Source organism: Sapajus apella, unplaced genomic scaffold (genome assembly GCF_009761245.1).
Source record: "Sapajus apella isolate SASKATOON/1434 unplaced genomic scaffold, GSC_monkey_1.0 scaffold94, whole genome shotgun sequence".
Taxonomy (NCBI): domain Eukaryota; kingdom Metazoa; phylum Chordata; class Mammalia; order Primates; family Cebidae; genus Sapajus; species Sapajus apella.
In genome coordinates, this window is record NW_022437034.1 from 2157237 (window position 1) to 2176059 (window position 18823).

The window sequence follows — 18823 nt, forward strand, 5'->3', positions numbered from 1 at the left end:
GTCAACATTTTGGTGCCATAATGTCATCAAAGTTTGCACAGTGAGTTTCAGCATGGCATTCTGGAGATGTATAGAAATTCTAGTTACTTATGAATTCTATTTTTTTTTTTTTTGAAAGAGGCCTGAGGCTGCACATGGTGGCTCATGCCTGCAATTCCAGCACTTTGGGAGGCCGAAGAGGGCAGATCACAAGGTCAGGAGTTCGAGACCAGCTAGGCGAATATGGTGAAACCCTGTCTGTATTAAAATACAAAAGATAGCCGGGCATGGTGGTGCACACCTGTAGTCCCAACTATTCGGGAGGCTGAGTCCTGAGAACACCTTGAACCCAGGAGGTGGAGGTTGCAGTGAGCCTAGATCATGCCACTAAACTCCAGCCTGGATGACACAGTGAGACTCCACTGAAAGAAAGAAAGAGAGAGAGAGGGGGAAGGAAGGAAGGAAGGGAGGGAGGGAAGGAAGGAAGGAAGAAAGAAAGAGAAAGAAAGAAAGAAAGGAAGGAAGGAAGGAAGGAAGAGAGGGGGGAAAGAAGGAAGGAAGGAAGGGAAAGAAAGAAAGAAAGCAAGAAAGAAAGAAAGAAGGAAAGAAAGAAAGGGAAAGAAAAGAAAAGAAGGAGGCCTGAAACCAGATGCCAACTTTAGGTACTGGGGAAGTTTACTTCTGGATTTCCCAGAAAAGGAGCTTTGCCTACCGATAGTCTTGTTTGATGCTCACCAGGTGATCTTTGATCTCCTCATATAGGATTCTGGGTTAACAGCTTTTTACTTTCATCATCTAAAATATATTCCTACTAACCCCTGTGATTTCTGATGAGAAAACTGCTGTCATTCTACTTGTTTTTTCTCCTGTACATAAGGAGCTCTTCTCTGGCTGCTTTCAATATGTTTTTTTCTTTGTCTTTAGTTTTTAGAAGTTTCATAACTATGCGACTTGAGACACGAATTTCCTTAGGTTTATTCTATTTGGTTTGTCCACCTTCTTGAAACTGTAGATCTATGTCTCTTCCCAAATTTGGGAGCTTTTCAGCCATTATGTCAAGTGCTTTTGCAGTCCCGTCTTCTTCCTCTTATTCTTCTAGGACGTTGATGACACAAATGTTAGCTCTTGTTAGAGTTCCACAGGTCCCTGAGGTTCTGCTTGTTGTTGTTGTTGTTGTTGTTGTTTTGAGACTGAGTCTCACTCTGTCACCCAGGCTGGAGTGCAGTGGCGTGATCTCAGCTCACTGCAGTCTCTGCCACCCCGGTTCAAGCCATTCTCCTGCCTCAGCCTCCCGAGTAGCTGGGATTACAGGCACCAGCCACCACATCCGGCTAATTTTTTATTTTTATTAGAGACAGGGTTTCAGCATTTTGGCCAGGCTGGTCTTGAACTCTTGACCGTGTGATCCACCCGTCTCGGCCTCTCAAAGTGCTGGGATTACAGGCGTGAGCCACCTCGCCTGGCTGAGGTTCTGTTTTCATATTGTTCTAATTTGTTTTGTTTTTGATTAGTGTTTCTTTTTCAGATTGGCTAATCTCTATCTCCCAGTTCACTAATTCTTTCCTCTGCCTCCTCCATTCTGCTGTTGAGCCCATCCACTGACTTTTAATTTTAGTTATTGTAGTTTGCAGTTCTAAAATCTCCATTTGTCCTTTATACCTTCTGTGTCTTTGCTGAGACTTCCTATGTTTTTCATTTGTTTTAATTGTGTTCCTAAGTTTTTACTGAAGCAATTTTTCAAAAATCGTGGCTGCTCTAAAATCTTTGTCAGATAATTCTAATATCGCTGTTATTTCAGTGTTGGCATGCATTGTGTTTTTCTAGAAATTTTCCATATCATCTCATTTTCAAATTTGTTGCATAAATGCCATATCTTTGTTTCTAAAAACTATAGTGATATCTTTGTTTTCATTTTTGATATTGGACTGAATTTGTTCTCTTTCTTCCTCATTCCTTTCTCTTCCCTCTTATTTCTTAATCAATCCTGCCAGGGGTTATTATTTTTGGTAGCGATTTTTAACAAACCAATTTTTCATTTTGTTGGATCCTTTTCTGTGGGAAGTAAAAAAGTTCCTTTTTAAAGTTTCCTTTCTTGTTAAAGAATAAGTGTGCTAATAACTTTGTTAAGCCCTATCCTATGTAGCTGTTAAAGTTGCCATGCTTACAGGCATATAAAACATTCTATGTCCTTGTATTTTAACCAAGATATCTGTGCTGGACATGCTTACAGGCATATGCCAGCTCTCCAGTGCTTTCGCCTGTTTAGAAAAGTTTTCAGTTAGCCAATCGGTTTTAGTTTAGATTGTGATGTCTGAATCCAGCCAACGAAGATCAGACACAGCAGTAAGAACGACCCCAAATGTATAAGGGATGAATTTGTGTGTTTTCCTTTGTTCATTGTACTCTCATGGCAAGATGGCTAGCGAGAGTACCTTTCCTGCAGTCCAGGAAGTAAAAATTGTGTTGCTGAAAGATCCTTTGTCTCAGTGCTAATTTGTCTTTGTGACACAGAGCATCTATTTCCAACATGTTTCCAACATCTTTGTTATTACCTTCTACTTTCTTTAGGCTTAGTTTGCTATTCTTTTTATAATTTTTTTAAGATAGATATTTAAATCACTGACTTTCCTTCTTTTCAAATATATTACATGTTTAAGGGCATCCCACAAGTTTGTCAAGTTTATAGGAAACAAATGCTATGTTAGTATAGCTTTTTTTTTTTTTTTTTTTTTTTTTTGAGACAGAGTCTTACTCTGTCACCAGGCTGGAGGGCAGTGGCATGATCTCGACTCACTGCAACCTCTGCCTCCCAGGTTCAAGCAATTCTTCTGCCTCAGTCTCCCGAGTAGCTGGTACTACAGGTGTATGCCACCATGCCCAGCTACTTTTTTGTATTTTTTAGTAGAAATGGGGTTTCACCATGTTAGCCAGGATGGTCTCCATCTCCTGACCTCGTGATCTGCCCACCTCGGCCTCCCAAAGTGCTGGGATTACAGGCATGAGCCACCATGCTTGGCCAGCATAGCTTTAATTTGCATTTCTTTACTGAATGAGGTTGAATTTTCATATGTTTAAATGCCATTTGTATACATTTTTGTGAGCTTTGTTCATTTCTCTGTTGGTTTGTTAGTTCGTATAGGGATAGATGGATTTATGTATTAGAGAGATTATCACTTTGTAATATGAGTCATTAAAATACTTTTTTTCTAGTTTGTTGTTTTTCTTTTGACTTTGCCTATGCAATGAACTCTCTTGCTAAACTGTGACTCTGCTGAGGACTTACTCACCTGCCTTTGGAGGTCAGAGAGGGCAGCTCATTTCAACTCATTCTGCTTTGGTGGGCTCTCATTTAACCACATGAAAGATTCCACAGAACAGAGGCCAGAAGCCTGGGCTCCAGAGGCACTTGTGTCTGCCATTCTTTATGTGACCTTAGACCAAATTTTGACAGCTCCTGACCTGTTTCCTCATCTGTAAAATAGAAATAATAATTCTTCTAACTTTAAGCAGCTGTTTGATGATTAAGATAACGTATATATGATCATTCAGCACAGTGTGTGATCCACAGTAAAGGTTTGATGCATGGTATTTGCTTTTAAATTATTAGTGTTTACCAAAATCAAGCAAACGTTTTGTGAATGGCTGCTGTATTATCCTGATGCTATTCCCCGTCAGTGTACAGGGGACAATCCTGTGGCCACATGCCCTTGGCTCACTTGCTGTGTCTTTTTTGCTTTGTACATGGAGTTCTGGATTGCGGCCAGTACCACTGAGTGCTTTGATGAAGGTTGGCTGCTCTGAGGGTTTGAGTTTTTGCCAGGTTCTTTGGGTACATCTATCATAGCAATTTTTGGGCCTTTATTGTCCTGAGATGTGCCTAACTAGGCTTTTGATGGTCTTTCAGAAAAGAGAAGTGGAAAGAAAGGAGGTGTGGTTAAAGACCCCACATGGCTCACTTACCTGTTTCCCCTGGGATGATCAAAGTTACCTAGCTACCTAGCCCTGTCATCCAGGGCTCACAGCTCTGGAGCTGACAGGTATAGACTGGTCTAAGCCAGCATTCAGAAGGTCACTCAACTGGAAGAGCAGGCATCAGAGTAGAGAGAATAAGCCTGAGCTATTCATAAAACAAAATGGCTTTAGGGGAACAAAACTAGGTCCCCACACCTAGTTCTCCTCCTGTACTCTCTCTTAGTACTCAATAATTCTTACGATTTTTTTTTCTTGAGATGGAGTCTTACTCTGTCACCAGGCTGGGGTGTAGTGGCACCAACTTGGCTCACTGAAACCTCCACCTCCCGGGTTCAAGTGATTCTCCTGCCCCAGCCTCCCAAGTTGCTGGGACTACAGGCATGTGCCATGACACCCAGCTAATTTTTGTATTTGTAGTAGCGACGGGGTTTCACCATGTTGGCCAGGATGGTCTCGATCTCTTGACCTCATGATCACCCGCCTCTGCCTCCCAATGTGTTGGGATTACAGGCGTGAGCTACCACACCCAGCTACAATTTTATATATCTCTTCTGCAAGACCGTAAGTTCTAAGAGGTCAGAGGTCACATTTGCCTTGTTCACTAACAAATATAGGGGCCTTGATCTATGTAGTGGTTACATGGGTGTATTTACTGTGTGTTAATTAATCAGTCTCTTGGTACAGTGCCTGATGCCCAGTATTCACTGAATGGATGAATAAGTGAGTCATAGAGTCTCAGGTATTTATTAAGGCCATTCATCTAATATAGGCTTGCATCCTTGCCTCATTCCTATCAATAGTTTGCTAACATTTATCATTTAAACACCTCCAGTGACAAGAAGCTCTCTACTGCCTAAGGCTGCCTGTTCATTTTCTGTTTAGGTTTCTTGGCTCGAAAGTTCTTCTTAATATCGAGCTGAAATACACCTCCTTGGGGTTCTGGTTAGTATTCTTGTTCTAGCCTTTATGGGGAAGGTTGCAAGTAGACCAAGGAGAGGAGGATGCTCCAAGTAAAGGGAACAGCACATGCAGAAGTCTAGGGCTCTAAAAGCCCAGGGCATGTGATGAGAACTCTAAGTTGTTCTAGATGGCTAGGGAGACCAGAAGTCCCAGATCGTTAGAACAGACCGATGTAGGCTTGCTGTCCCAGAAAACTTAATAATATGTCCTCAGTTTCAAAAGTATCCGAGATAGTCACCGTGAGTATGGTTGGGGCATAAAGTCTGAGAGTGAGGTGGGAATGGGGGAGATGAAGGTGGAGAGACGCAGTGGCTGATCATAGGGGTCGTTGTGGCCAGGTTCAAGAAGGGCATTCAGTTAACCGGGCTTCTTATGGTGTCTTGCCCTTCAAGGTTGTCTTCTCCAGATATGATCTAATGTACAGATAGATCAGTACAGCCATTGATAGATGATTATTGATATGGGTTGCCATATATGGAGAGGTTACCAGGTAAGTGCGTGCTTTCCATATGGGCTGGGGCGAGGCCCAGGTCACCTCTGCAGACTTAGTTATGCTTGTCCTGTAACTGATTTGTCAATAGGCCTTGGGTTTTGACTTGTTTTTACTATTGTGAGGTCATGTCCTGAGACAACATTGGGCAATTCCCAAAGGACCATCTGTTCCCAACTAGAAACTTTGCAAGACTTCCCTGTAGGTGGACAGCTGAGGTCAGGAGATGGCTACTAGGTATAAACAGTTTATTTTAAAGGACTTGTATGATGTGTGTATTGAAGGAATTTATATGAATATTCAAATGAAATGAGTTTAATTTGTTCTAAGGTGATGCAATAGCGAGGAATGTTGAGTTAGGTGTTTGGATAGGCAGCCAGGGCACATGGTTTCAACATTAGACATACTTGAATTAAATGGATAGTGGATAATAAGAGTGGTCATTTGAAATATGACTGAGTGAGTGGTTTCCTCTGCAGTGCCTCCTGCAACAGCTGTCCCTAAGTGGCAGGCGTGGGTTTATACCTTAAAACTGAATGTGGCAGTACCCTCAAGCAGACCCACAAGGACAAGCCCGAGGCTGCTTTGCCTCCCAGAAAGCCAGTAGGCAGCAGCTATCAGGGAGCTCTGCAGGCTTCCGAGTCCCCGCCACTGCCCCAACACTTGGATGCTCAGGGGAAACATGAGGCCACCGAGAATGGTCATGTCACCCTGACCTTCCCATTCCTCTATTGCCAACCTACTGAGGTTTGGGGCTAGCACGAGAATCTATTTGTGTTAGCTTGCTAATCAGGCTGTTGTAAACAAAGTGCCACAAACTGGGGTGACTTGTACAACAGAAACAGATTGTCCCCCAGTTCTGGAAGATAAAAGTCTGAGATGAAGGTGTTGGCCGGGCTGCTTCCTTCTGAGGGAGATGAGGAAAAACTCGTTCCGTGGCCCTCCCCTCGCTACTGGTGGTTTGCTGGCAACCTTTGATGGTCTTTGGCTTGCAAAGTCATCATTCTGATTACCACCTTCATTTTCACATGATGTCCCCCTCTGTGCATGTCTATCTAAATTGCCCCTTTTTATAAGGATACCAGTCATATTAGGCTAGGGGTGCACCCTATTCCAGTAGTACTTCATCTTAACTCATTATGTCTGCCATGACCCTATTTTCAAGTAAGGCCATATTCGGTGGTACTGGGATTGAGGACTTTACCACATGGATTGTTGGGGGACATAGTTCAACCCATAGCACTTAGGATAAACTGAAATGGCACCAGCATGAACACAGTCACTCTATGGTTACTTCTGCCAACCAAACTTCAAGTCAGAAAGAATCTGGTGGTTAAGGGAGAGGTACCCCAACCTTGCTGCAACAAGTTAAAGGTATAGCCCACTAGATATGGGTTAGTTTGCCCTGAGCTCTGTATGTGACTTCTTCCCTGGGAATCTTGGCTTGAGGGCACATGTGGGAGCCTGCTCGCCAGGCACAAGGTAGCTTGTGGCTTTGGGAGTCTTGCTTCAATCTGCTCTCTCACTTTTCAAAGGTCCGTCTTCTAAGCTTATGCCATTGTTCTGGAACCAGCCATCTTCATTCTTTGCTGAGTACCTTGTCTGCCCATATGAATTCTCTCCCAGCCATTTTCCATACCTTGCAGAGGGATTGTTCTAAAACACAAATAGAATATTGTCAGTCCCTTAACTGAACAGACTTCAATGGCTGTTGTTCAAAATACTATTTCCTGTAGGACCTCGAGGTCTCAGACAGGAGGCTTGCCATCTGCGTTTGCATTTATTTAAAAAACAGTTGAACTGGTGACATACTGTTTCTTGATCTGGGTGGCACTGAACAATGGTATTCACTATGTGAATATTCATCAACTCTACGCTTTGATTCCTGGACTTGTCTGCACATAAAGTATATCTCCATTTTAAAAGATCTTCAAAACAACTGAATGAGTTGTCCAAAGTTCTGGGAGTTCCTTGGTTGTATCACACTTTATGATCTTTTAGAGCTCTTCACCATCACCACACAACGAGAGATTTTTTTCCCCCCTTTGTATCTTGGGAGGAAAAAGATGGAATTAACAAACAGAGGTGATTCAGTGAGTTACACTGTGGTCACAAGATAAATTATGCAGATTGCAACAAGAAAACAGCATGGTTCTATAAAACTATGTGCTCTTTTTGTCCAGAAACTATGCTGGCTTGCTATGTCCTGTTGTCAACTAAGAATAAAGAGGGACCTGCCTGTTGCCCCTGCCTGTAGCACCTGGAGAAGAGAGAGAAGGCATGATGGGCCTCATTTCTGCTCCAGGGACCGCGCTGTTCTGCTGTCCTTCCCCTAGAGCTTGGGCAAGGAGAGGGGCTGCAGGCAACCCCCGTGTCTGCCCCAAGAAAATGGGAGTTCTGAGCACTGGGGCGTATGGAAAAGGAAGCGCTCCACAAATGGCTGAAAGCATTGCTGGTAACATCTGAAGCTTGTATCTCAGGGTCAATAACAAGCCCTCTAAGTGGGCTCTGTCTCTTGGAGTGCTGAACCCACTGTTTAATATAAAGAACCAAAGTATCCCTGGCAAAGAGAGTGAGAATAATCTCTGACTCTGGCAGGCTCCTAGGACATCATAATTTTAAAATTGAGAGAATTTTTTAAAATGTGGATTTCTGTTTTTCCTTGGAAAATTGAGACACTGAATTACCCTACTATTCTATTTTAAATTGCCAGGTGTGGTGGCTCATGACTGTAATCCCAGCACTTTGGGAGGCCAAGGCACATGGATTACCCGAGGTCAGGAATTCAAGACCAGCCTGGCCAACGTGGTAAAACTGCATCTCTATTAAAAAGGGGGGGTAGGGAGTTGGGGAGATATAGCATGGGGAGAAATGCCAGATATAGGTGATGGGGAGGAAGGCAGCACATCACACTGCCATGTGGATACCTATGCAACGATCTTGCATGTTCTTCACATGTACCCCAAAACCTAAAATGCAATTAAAAAAATACAAAAATTAGCCTGGAGTGGTGATGTGCACCGGTCCCAGTTACTTGGGAGGCTGAGGCAGGAGAATTGCTTGAACCTGGGAGGTGGAAGTTGCAGTGAGCCAAGATGGCCCCACTATAACTTTAGTCTGGGCCACAGAGCGAGACTCCATCTCAAAAAAATGAAATAAATAAAATTGCAGTACCCATGACATCCTGCCCCAAGCCCCATATTTGTGCTTCCCTTACACTACTTTGCTTCCTCCCTTTCCAAAGCCCTAAGCATCTCCTAACTTACTGTATAGTTTACTTATATATTATGCTTATATGTCTGTCTCCTTCTGGTGGAATGTAAGTTGCTTGAGGGCAGGGCTCTTTGTTTTGCTTGATGATACATCCCAGGCCATCAATATTGCAACCTGACATTGAATAGTTGAATGAATGAGCCCGAAGCCTACATTCCCAATTGGTAGCAGTCACGTTACCTGCCTGGGCCCCGGGAAGGCATATGTATTTTCCATGCCTGCCCCTACTGACCTGCATGCCAGCTTCTCCCTTCCGTCCCTCTCAGGCTTGTCTCTGGCCACAGCGGCCTGGCCCCCCTGCCCCACCACTGGTCCTCAGCACTTGCTCAGCCAGTACACTCTTCCTGCCCCTCTCTGCCTGGCTGGCTCCTGAATCTGCTGTGTTCTCAGCTCAAGCTGCCCTTGATCCCTCTGCCTAGGTCACTCCCGCTGAGCATAGAGAATATTCTGCCCTTAGTCACTGACTAGAGAAAATTCCTTTCATTCAGTTTTAAGACATAAAAAGCTCTTCACCCCTTGTAGATTAGGGCACACCCCTGGCTACCCTGACCTCTGAGCCTAGAATACAGGTGCTGCCCAGACCCTCTGAGTGAACCCTGGAAATCAGTTCCACAGGGCCAGGCAAGGAGCAAACCAGGGCCAAGGGCTGAAATTACCCCACTGGTCCTCTGTTTACTCAGAACTTATATAACACTGAGCCTCTTTATCGTGTCCCATCTGTGTCAACACTCAGGAGGGTGGTGAGAGGGCCTGGCCTCCCGGGGCAATCTGGCAACATGATCATCCTCACGGCAGGGCCCTGACAAACACTCTCCCAACCAAGTAACCACATGACAGAAGGCCCTTCCTTGGCACCTGGAGACAGGCAGGTGGAGATACCAAACAGAGGATTCTGGGAAGGGTAACCCCAGTGGCCCAAAGAGAACTCTAGACTGACAGAGGTGAGGAGCAGCTTCCCCTCTCTACCTAATTTTGAGATGAGGAAATTGAAGTCCAGAGAGAGTTAATGGTGCAACCAAAACCCCACAGCACAGCGTCCCAGCGGCCCGACAAGAACCCACAAACTTCGCTACATTTCCTGGATCTGGGCTTCTGGGGCTAGAATGTCAGGAATTCTATGTTCTGCCCCCATTAGCTGCAATACCAAGGCTTAGAAACAGACAAAAATGGATAGAATTTTGCAGCTATTATCTAGGAATGTACAAAAGACAGATGTCTGGGCCTCACACCTCATTCACTCCATCTCCAGGAGAGCCCTGACGAGGATTTTGAAAGGCTCCTTGGAGATGATGACAGTCCATGCTAAATGGACACAGGCACCTAGGTGATGCTTAAGTCCTCTGGCTTGATAAATCCTCAGCTGTAGATCCTAATATGAGGCTTGTGCTGCAGTGTATCTTTGTCATCAGTCCACAAGAGAATCTCTCACTGGGGCAGCTGGGCTCCCTAGGAAGCCACTCTGGAAATTAAAAAACTTTTGGTTGTCATAATGATGAGGCTGGTTCCTCTGGAATTCAGTGATGGGATGCATCCCTCACAATGAAGAATTGTCCTGAGTCCTATACATCTTTTGAATGTACCATCAGAATATTCATAGAGGTGAAAAGCTAGTTTATAGTCACATGAGCCATAATCAACTTCACTTTAAAAAAAAAAAAAAAACAGCTGGGCACAGTGGCTTATGCCTGTAATCCCCTGGCAAGTGAATCACCTTAGGTCAGGAGTTCGAGACCATCCTTGTCAACATGTGGAAACCTTGTCTCTACCAAAAATACAAAAATTAGCCAGGTTTGGTGGCAGGCGCCTGTAATCCCAGCTACTGGGGAAGCTGAGGCAAGAGAATCACTTGAACCCAGGAGATGGAGGTTGCAGTGAGCTCAGATTGTGCCACTAAACTCCAGCCTGGGTGACAGAGACTCTGTCTCTAACAACAACAACAAGCATGATTTTAATATATAACCTACCTGGAGTACAACTACCATGTTGACAGCTGCGTGTTAAGTTGTCCTTCATTTTGTTTGGGACGCTTTCAACCTTAATCCACAGTTTTGTAATATGACATCATCCATGGGAATGCTGCTCAATAGTAATTGAGTCACCGAGACACCACCTCTATACCGATCTCTGTCTGCAGCTGTCCTATCCGTGATGACCGTATCTAGTTCTGTGAATATCCTAATTTAGTCCTTATTTCAAAATGTCAGATATAAAAAAAAAAACAGTGACAGCACTATTCAATTAAATATGGCATTCCCATCAAACATATCCATTGTTAAGTCCATGCCTCGGCCAGGCGCAGTGGCTCACGCTTGTATCCCAGCACTTTGGGAGGCCAAGGCAGACGGATCACGAAGTCAGGAGTTCAAGACCAGCCTGGCCAACATGGTGAAACCCCGTCCCTACTAAAAATACAAAAATCAGACTGGTGTGGTGGCGTGTGCCTGTAATCCCAGCTATTCGAGAGGCTGAGACAGGAGAATCGCTTGAAACCAGGAGGCGGAGGTTGCAGTGAGCTAAGATCGCATCATTGCACACCTGCCTGGGCAACAAAGCGAGACTCCATCTTAAAAAAAAAAGTAAGTCCATGCCTCTGCCAACTTCATGTATGATTTTATTATCATGACATTCCCTTTTAAAGTTATGGTGTTATATTGATTTCAAGATAGTAAAAGGGAGTTACAAAACAATGTTTGTTACAAACAGGGAAGATAGTAAAAGGGAGTTACAAAACAATCTTTGTTACAAACGGGGGTGTGGGATCTGGTTGGTTTAAGACTTATTGATCTACAAGCAATTAAACCTGCATGAAAACAGATCTGTAACTCTCAGACAAGCCTCACAGAGGTCTAGGATGCTCTAGAGAGGGCAAGGGGCACACTGGAAGGATGAATCAACTTGTCAGGATCAGGTCCTGATGGAGATCAAAACCAACCTACAGCAACAAGGTGAGAGGGCTGGGCTGGGCTTAGTCAGCCACAGGGCTCAGATTGGAATCTTATTTGAGCACACCCTGAATACATATATGGAGGGCGTTAGACCAATAATTCTTGGCAGGGCACCATGGCTCACACATGTTATCCCAGCACTTTGGGAGGCTAAGGTGGGAGAATCACTTGAGTCTCCTCAGGAGCAGCATGGGCGACATAGTGAGGCATTGTCTTTGTAAATTAATAATAATAATAGTAACAATTCTTGAGTGCCTATGGTGGATCAGGCCTCATATGTGATGGGGACACACATGCATCTCTTACATGCCCCAACTGTCCTAGGGTCGTTGTTAATTCTTGCTTTACAAAGGAGGAAGCCCAGGTTTGGACAGTTAAAACAACTTGCTGGAAGCCACACAATGATTCCTGAGTAGAGGCCTGCTTCCCTGCCTTCAAAGCTATTTCGTCAAAGGAAGTTTATATGTATTCAGTGTTGGATAAACAGTTGCTCTCAGTTTTTGATGTTTTCTAGGAGATTGTGCAGCTTGGAAGCAACAATGGTGGGTGTATTAGTCCGTTTCACGCTGTTATTAAGAACTTCCCTGAGACTGGGTAATTTAGAAAGGAAAGAGGTTTAACTGACTCACAGTTCCACATAGCTGGGGAGGCCTCAGGAAACTTAAAATCACGGCGGATGGTGAAGGAGAAGCAAGCACCTTCTTCACAAGGCAGCGGGAGAGAGAAGAACGAAGGAAGAACTTCCAAACACTTACAAAACCATCAGATCTCATGAGTGATCTCTCACTGCCACGAGAACAGCATGGGGGAACTGCCCCCATGATCCAATTTCCTCCCTCCCTCTAGAAGTGGGAGTTACAGAGTTACAATTCTTTTTTTTTTTTTTTTTTTTTGAGATGGAGTCTTGCTCTGTGGCCAGGCTAGAGTGCAGTGGCATGATCTAGGCTCACTGCAACCTTCACTTCCCCTGTTCAAGCAATTCTGCCTCAGCCTCCTCAGTAGCTGGTACTACAGGCGTGCGTCACCACACCCAGCTAATTTTTTATTTTTAATAGAGACAAGGTTTCACCATGTTGGCCAGGATGGTCTCCATCTCTTGACCTTGTGATCCTCCCACCTCGGCCTCCCGGAGTGCTGGGATTACAGGCTTGAGCCACTGACCCAGCCGGGAGTTACAATATGAGATGAGATTTGGGTGAAGACACGGAGCCAAACCCTATCAGTGGGCTTCTTTAGGAAATATGTTTCCTTGGGAAATAACTCTTGGCTCTCTGAGGGCTTGGCCACTCTGACTTTGATCAAACTGGCACCTGGGACACTTACCCGGGTGAGGCAGGGGGCCTGTGATAACTTGGTGACTCGCTGCCCCTTTCTCACTGCAGTCGGCAATGTCAGGGCATTTGGTCCCTGCTGTGGGTGCTCCCATGTCTGTCTGGCCCTTGGCCTCTCCCTCCCCTGGTGGCCAGCTCTGCTGTGACCAGCCCAGCCTGCTGCTGGAGCTGTGTGCTGGTTTCCTGCTCCTTCTTGGGCATTCTGGGCTCCAGGAACTGTTTGTTGGTTTCCTATGGGCCATTCCTTTCCAGGACGGGCCCAGCGGCTGCAAACCTCCTAAGATCTGCCCACAGCCCTGTCTTGAAGTGAACTTCCCAAGAAGGTCCTCAGCTGAGCAAGGGGAGTTAGAAACAAGAATGGAGGCAGGAGAGTGTGTGCGCCTGCTTTTTAGAGTAGGAGTGTGTGCTCATGCATGAGGGGGAGGCTGTCACTAACTTGGTCATGGATGACTGCCATTTTAAGCAGAACCAGATTTGCTGGCATGAATTGTTTAAACGATGGTAGACACAAGCACTGCAGGGAGATCCTCCCAGCCTAAATTAAGGAGGGAAAATATCCCAGGCCATCTTGCTCTGCACCTCCCTCCCCCTCCCCAGGGTTTCTGTCATCTATGGGAATTTCAGGGCCTCACTGACACCCGAATGACAATCTTTTGTCTTCATCCTGGAAGGCACCATGATGGTATCAAAGGACAGCTGGAGAGCACTGGTTCCCTCCGCAGCCCCACACAAATACCCTCTTTATCCACCTCCTTAAGCCATCCCAAACAACCCACAAACTTAATACAACTATCGTGCCTTCTGTCTGGGCAAAGCACCGTGTGTCTGTAGTCTCGGCTACTCAGGGGGCTGAGAGAGGGGAGGATTGCTTGAGCCCAGGAGTTCAAGACTGTACTGAGCTATGATCACAGGTGTAAATAGCCACTACACTCCAGCCTGGGCAACATATTGAGACCCCATTTCTAAATAAGCAAAGAAAAATTGTGCTTTCTCTGCAAAAAGAGGGTCTAGGGAAGTACTTCTTACTTTCTTGTGCATTGAGATCACCTGGGGACCTTGTTAAGATATAGATTCTGATTCAGGAGGTCTGGAGTGGGGCTCCAAGAACATCCATTTATAACAAGCTCTCAGGTGATGCCAATGCTGCACTTTCTCTCTCTCTCTCTCTCTCTCTCTCACACATACACACACACACACACACACACACACACACACACACACACACACACAGCTTCATAGGCTCACAGAGTTGCAAGCCCAAATCCATGTTCTAGGCTGGGCTCTGCCAGGAACTGCCAGGAGTTGCATCTCTCTCTGGAACTGTTTCCGCATATTTGAGTTTCTCCCTACAAAGTCTGAGGCCTTGGATCCCCATGCAAACTCCCATGCAAACTCCACCCCCATCCTGCCTGTGTGTCTTTGGGAGGATCATGTCCTTCTTTGGTGTTGGTGTCCTTGTTTACAAGTTGAGAGATGATGAGAGTCACCTGATCTGTGCAGGTCAGGACATAAATAAAGCTTGTATGTAAAGGTGCCTAGCATAGTTCTTGGCAAAGTAAGGATCCATCAGTGTGATTGAATTGGTTTGTGCATCTAGGAAGAATAAGCAGACTGCATACTGTGTGTCAGAGTGTAGGGAGGAATCAGACATGACCCCACCCTCTAGTCATCTGGGTGCATAGATTCTAGATTAAAGGATGGAGTAGGGTGGTAGCTAACAAGAAGATGGGAGAGGAGATGTGCAGTTCCTGGATCTGAGGGAGAATTAAAGCAGAAGGGTAGGAGGTGGGGAATGGGAAGGTATGCATGAAACCCCAAAGCAACTCTTGATGAGCAGGCATTGGCAGGAGGCCCCAGAACATTTTCTGACCCGTAAACACTGAGAATTCGTGTCTGCTGAGTAACAGTAGTGAGAGGGGTAAGCGTATGGGGGTGTTTGTGCCTGAGTCGGGGGCTCTGGATGGTAGAGATGTCTGGGAGTTCTGATGGAATGGGGATGAGGAAGCCTAAAGATAACTGTTACAGTCTTTCAGGGCCTTAACCATTCTGGCTGGGGAACCGGGAAGTGTGGATGGGGTGTGCAGAGGACGGCAGCTGAGATAGCATATTTCATCCTGAAAGCACTACATGAGGATAACGGTGGTAGTGATGATGATGCCCTCATTTTAGTGTCATGGCAACATTTTCCAAGGGGTTGGAATTGGGTACCCTCATTAGTGTCATTTTTGTTTGAGAGATTTCAAGATTCCACCTAGATGTCATTTAAAAATCTACTGAAAAAATAATCTTGAATGCAGGTCCCTGACCAGTTGGTTCCAGGTAACTGCACTGCTTTCTGCTTCCACTAAAGCAATCCATGACAACATGAAAAAGTCATGGGAAACCTATCTGAGACTTAGGTTTTTCTTTTCGTTTTGGAGCTGGGGGTCTCAGTATGTGCTCAGGCTGATCTAGAACTCTTGGGCTCAGACGATCCTCTGGCCTCAGTCTCTCAAAGTGCTGGGATTACCGACGTAAGCCACTGCACCCAGCTGAGACTTAGTTTTTTTGGTCAGGAAATGAAGGTGACCTTTGTGATCCCAGTAGGCCCTTGCGCTTGCGGGTAAGATGATTCCCAGCACTGCTCATGAAAAGTAGTAGCGATGGCAGAATAGTCTCTGCTCTCCATTTTTTTCGAGGGGCGGTGGTGGAGGGGAGGCTGGGGATGGCATTTCCATTAAATGAGTTTCCATGTTGCTTTTCTTCACGCACCACTGACCTCGATGGAAAAATGAAGTCCCCGTCCCAGGAAAGAGACAGGTCTTGGGATTTTGATGCATGAGAAAGGTCAAATGCCTTGCTCATTCATTAAAATCCCAAAACCTTCTTCTAGAGACCTAACTCTGTGGCTGTTTTGGATTAGTTTGTACAATGCCCTGCAGGCCTACTCTCTCAGGGAGTTCCAAGTGGCCAAATGTGACCAGAAAGTGTTTTTTTAAAGGCAGCCTGGAAGAGAAGTTGGTGACCGTCAGGATCCCGCAGCGACCCCCAGGACGGCCTGGTTGAGACAGCCACTGGAGGGTCTGGGTGCAGCCTGCTGCCTGGCCAGTAGGCGGCGCGCACACGCCGTGGGGCCCGGGTCCGGGCGTGCGCGCGGCTGGTGGCAGCGGGGCCGCGCACGGCGAGGTCCGCGAGCCAGGCCGGCGCCCCGAAGCCATTTCCGGGAGGGGCGGGGCCGGCTGCGGCCGGGCCTCTAATCCTGGCGGCGGCGGAGGCGACCTGGGACCTCGAATCCTTTGGCTCGCGAATCGGTCGCGCGCTGAGGTAGACGTGGAACGTGGAGCTGGCAGGCGTGGGAGAGTGCTCGAGGGAAGGAGACTGGAAGCTGGTTCCGGCGTGAGGAGGTGGAGGGTCCGCCGCGGGCTCTGGGGCGCGGGGAGGGTCGGGATGGAGGCGCGGCGGGTTGAGAAGAGGACAGAGGCCGGGGACGCGCAGAGGCGTGGGGCGGCTGTGGCCAGGGCGGAGGCGGGCTGAAGGCGTGGGCACCGGCCGCCGAGGTCCAAGTGAGTGGACGGCAGGCGGGCGCGGGGCTGCGGTGGGGGCGGGCCTGGAGCCCACTCCTGCCGCGGGAGTAGGAGTGGGCGTGGGCAGCTAGGGTTTGCTGGTCCTCCAAAGGGAGGGGAGACCTGCGAACAGGGAGGCGTGACGACGGGAGCGAGGCCGGGCTACCTCTGAAGGGAGTGCGGAGGAGGCAGGACCCTGGCATTCTCAGGACCCCGCACACCTCATCCCGGGTTAGGTGGCCTGCGCTGGGCTCTGGGCTCCCTACCCTGATCGCGCGCAGACGGGGCGTCTCCCCTAGTATCTATCCACCTGGGTGGAATGCTTTGTGGGAGTCTGGGTCTGGATTCGTTTCATCAGCTGTGGGAGGGAAACCTAGTTGCAGCAGGATTCTGATTCGCTAGTCTCGTGCAGGGGGTGAAGTGTAATATCTGGGAATGAAATCTGAGCCTTCAAAGGAGAGGGAGAACCATAACTTGGCTACTCTGGTGAATCTAGGCGGGCCGGTGAGACAGTTTAAAGCTCTAGAAGTAAACAAACCTGGTTCCCTTTTACAGATTCTGAAGAAGGGGAGCAAGGAGAGGAGGCTGAACGAGGAAGATGCCTAGCACAGACCTTCTGATGTTGGTGAGCCTTTTGCAGACATCCTCCTGCTTCCAAGGCACTTGTCTCGGTTTTTTTAGTTCAAAGGATCCCAGTGTGTAGATTTCACCTCTGATGCTTGCTTTTGGTAGCTGAGCATTTCTGCCACCTTTTATTTTGTTTTGCTTTGTTTCTTTTTGGAGACAGAGTCTCACCGTTGCCCAGGCTGGAGTGCAGTGGTGCGATCTCGGCTCACCGTGCAACCTCCACCTCCCAGGTTCAAGCGACTCTGCTGCCTTAGCCTCCTAAGTAGCTGGAATTCCAGGCGCTTGCCACCACACCTGGCTAATTTTTGTATTTTTAGTAGAGTTGGAGTTTCGCCATGTTGGCCAGGCTGGTATCAAACTCTTGACCTTAAGTGATCCACTGGCCTTGGCCACCCAAAATGCTGGGATTTGCCATGCCCAGCTACTTTTTGTATTTTTAGTAGAGACAGGGTTTCACCATGTTGGCCAGGCTGGTCTTGAACTCCTAACCTCAAGTGATCCGCCGGCCTTGGCCTTCCAAAGTGCTGGGATTACCACCAAGTTCGGCCAACCACCTTTTATTTTGGATGAATGATCAGGGTGAATAAATGGCTGAATTAAATATATCAATACAGTATATGTAGAACTTAAAACATTGAAGAATCTTTTTCAAAATTCTTTTTTTTTTTTTTTTTAAATAAATGAGACAGGGTCTTGCTATGTTGCTCAGCCTGGAGTTCAGTGGCTGTTACAGGCATAATCATAGCTCACTGCAGCTGGAACTCCCACTTCAAGCGATCCTCTTGCTTCAGTCTCTGGAGTAGCTAGGACTAGGAGCACGAGCCACCTCTCCTGGCTTTCTTTTTCTAATTATTGCAGTTTTAATCCCTCCCTTTCCATACTAACAGAGCAGATTTGAAACCTCTGTTATTACATTTTATCAGGGTCTGCCATATATATTAGTTCATCTTGAGTGTTTGTCTTCCAGATTAGAGTTATGGTTCCCTGGCAGGCAGATATCATGTCTACTTTTTTAGAGATGAATAAACACCTAGCATGGTGCTCTGAATATAGTTAGTGCTTAACAAATGCTTGTTGGATTGAACCAGTCTGTATTTAAGTTCTTTTGTTGGGCAGAGAGGTATGCCTGTTTTAGAGGCTGTTTCCTCGCCTCCTGAGGTCTTTCTGTGCTGTTGTACTGAGCAGGGAAGAATAGTGTTGCTAAATGTGTGCTTACCAAAATGACATTTTATTTTTGGGACATTTATGATTCTTTATAGGCTTTTCAGTGTGAGAATTGTGGGGAGTTCATATCTGTGAAATGGTGATATAGAAAAAGTGTCGGGTTTAGTGTTTTTTTTTTTTTTTTTTTTTTTTTTTTTGAGGTTGAGTTCGCTCTTGTTGCCCAGGCTGGAGTGCAATGGCATGATCTTCGCTCACTGCAACCTCTGCCTCTCGAGTTCTTCAAGCGATTCTCCTGCCCCAGCCTCCCGAGTAGCTGGGATTACAGGTGCACGCCACCGTGCCTGGCTAATTTTTGTATTTTTAATAGAGATGGGGTTTTGCCATGTTAGCCAGAGTCTCAAACTCTTAACCTCAGGTAATCTACCACCTTGGCCTCCCAAAGGGCTGGGATTACTTAAAAGTATGAGCCACTACACCCAGCCAAGGATTTTTTTTTTCTTTTTTTTTTTTTTTTAATAAGTCACTTCTCTCAGTGCAAAA

The 18823-nt window shown here is 46.3% G+C and overlaps 1 protein-coding gene across 1 annotated transcript in view; it reads left to right on the forward strand.

Annotated features, from left to right (window-relative positions):
* Positions 1-16094: 16094 nt before the first annotated feature.
* SGPL1 (sphingosine-1-phosphate lyase 1) overlaps positions 16095-18823 on the forward strand; it is a 62610-nt gene continuing 59881 nt past the window's right edge. The window contains exons 1-2 of the mRNA XM_032256257.1: positions 16095-16333; positions 17048-17117. Coding sequence (XP_032112148.1) covers positions 17091-17117 — 27 coding nt within the window. The 5' untranslated portion in view covers positions 16095-16333; positions 17048-17090. The remainder of the gene's footprint in view (positions 16334-17047; positions 17118-18823) is intronic.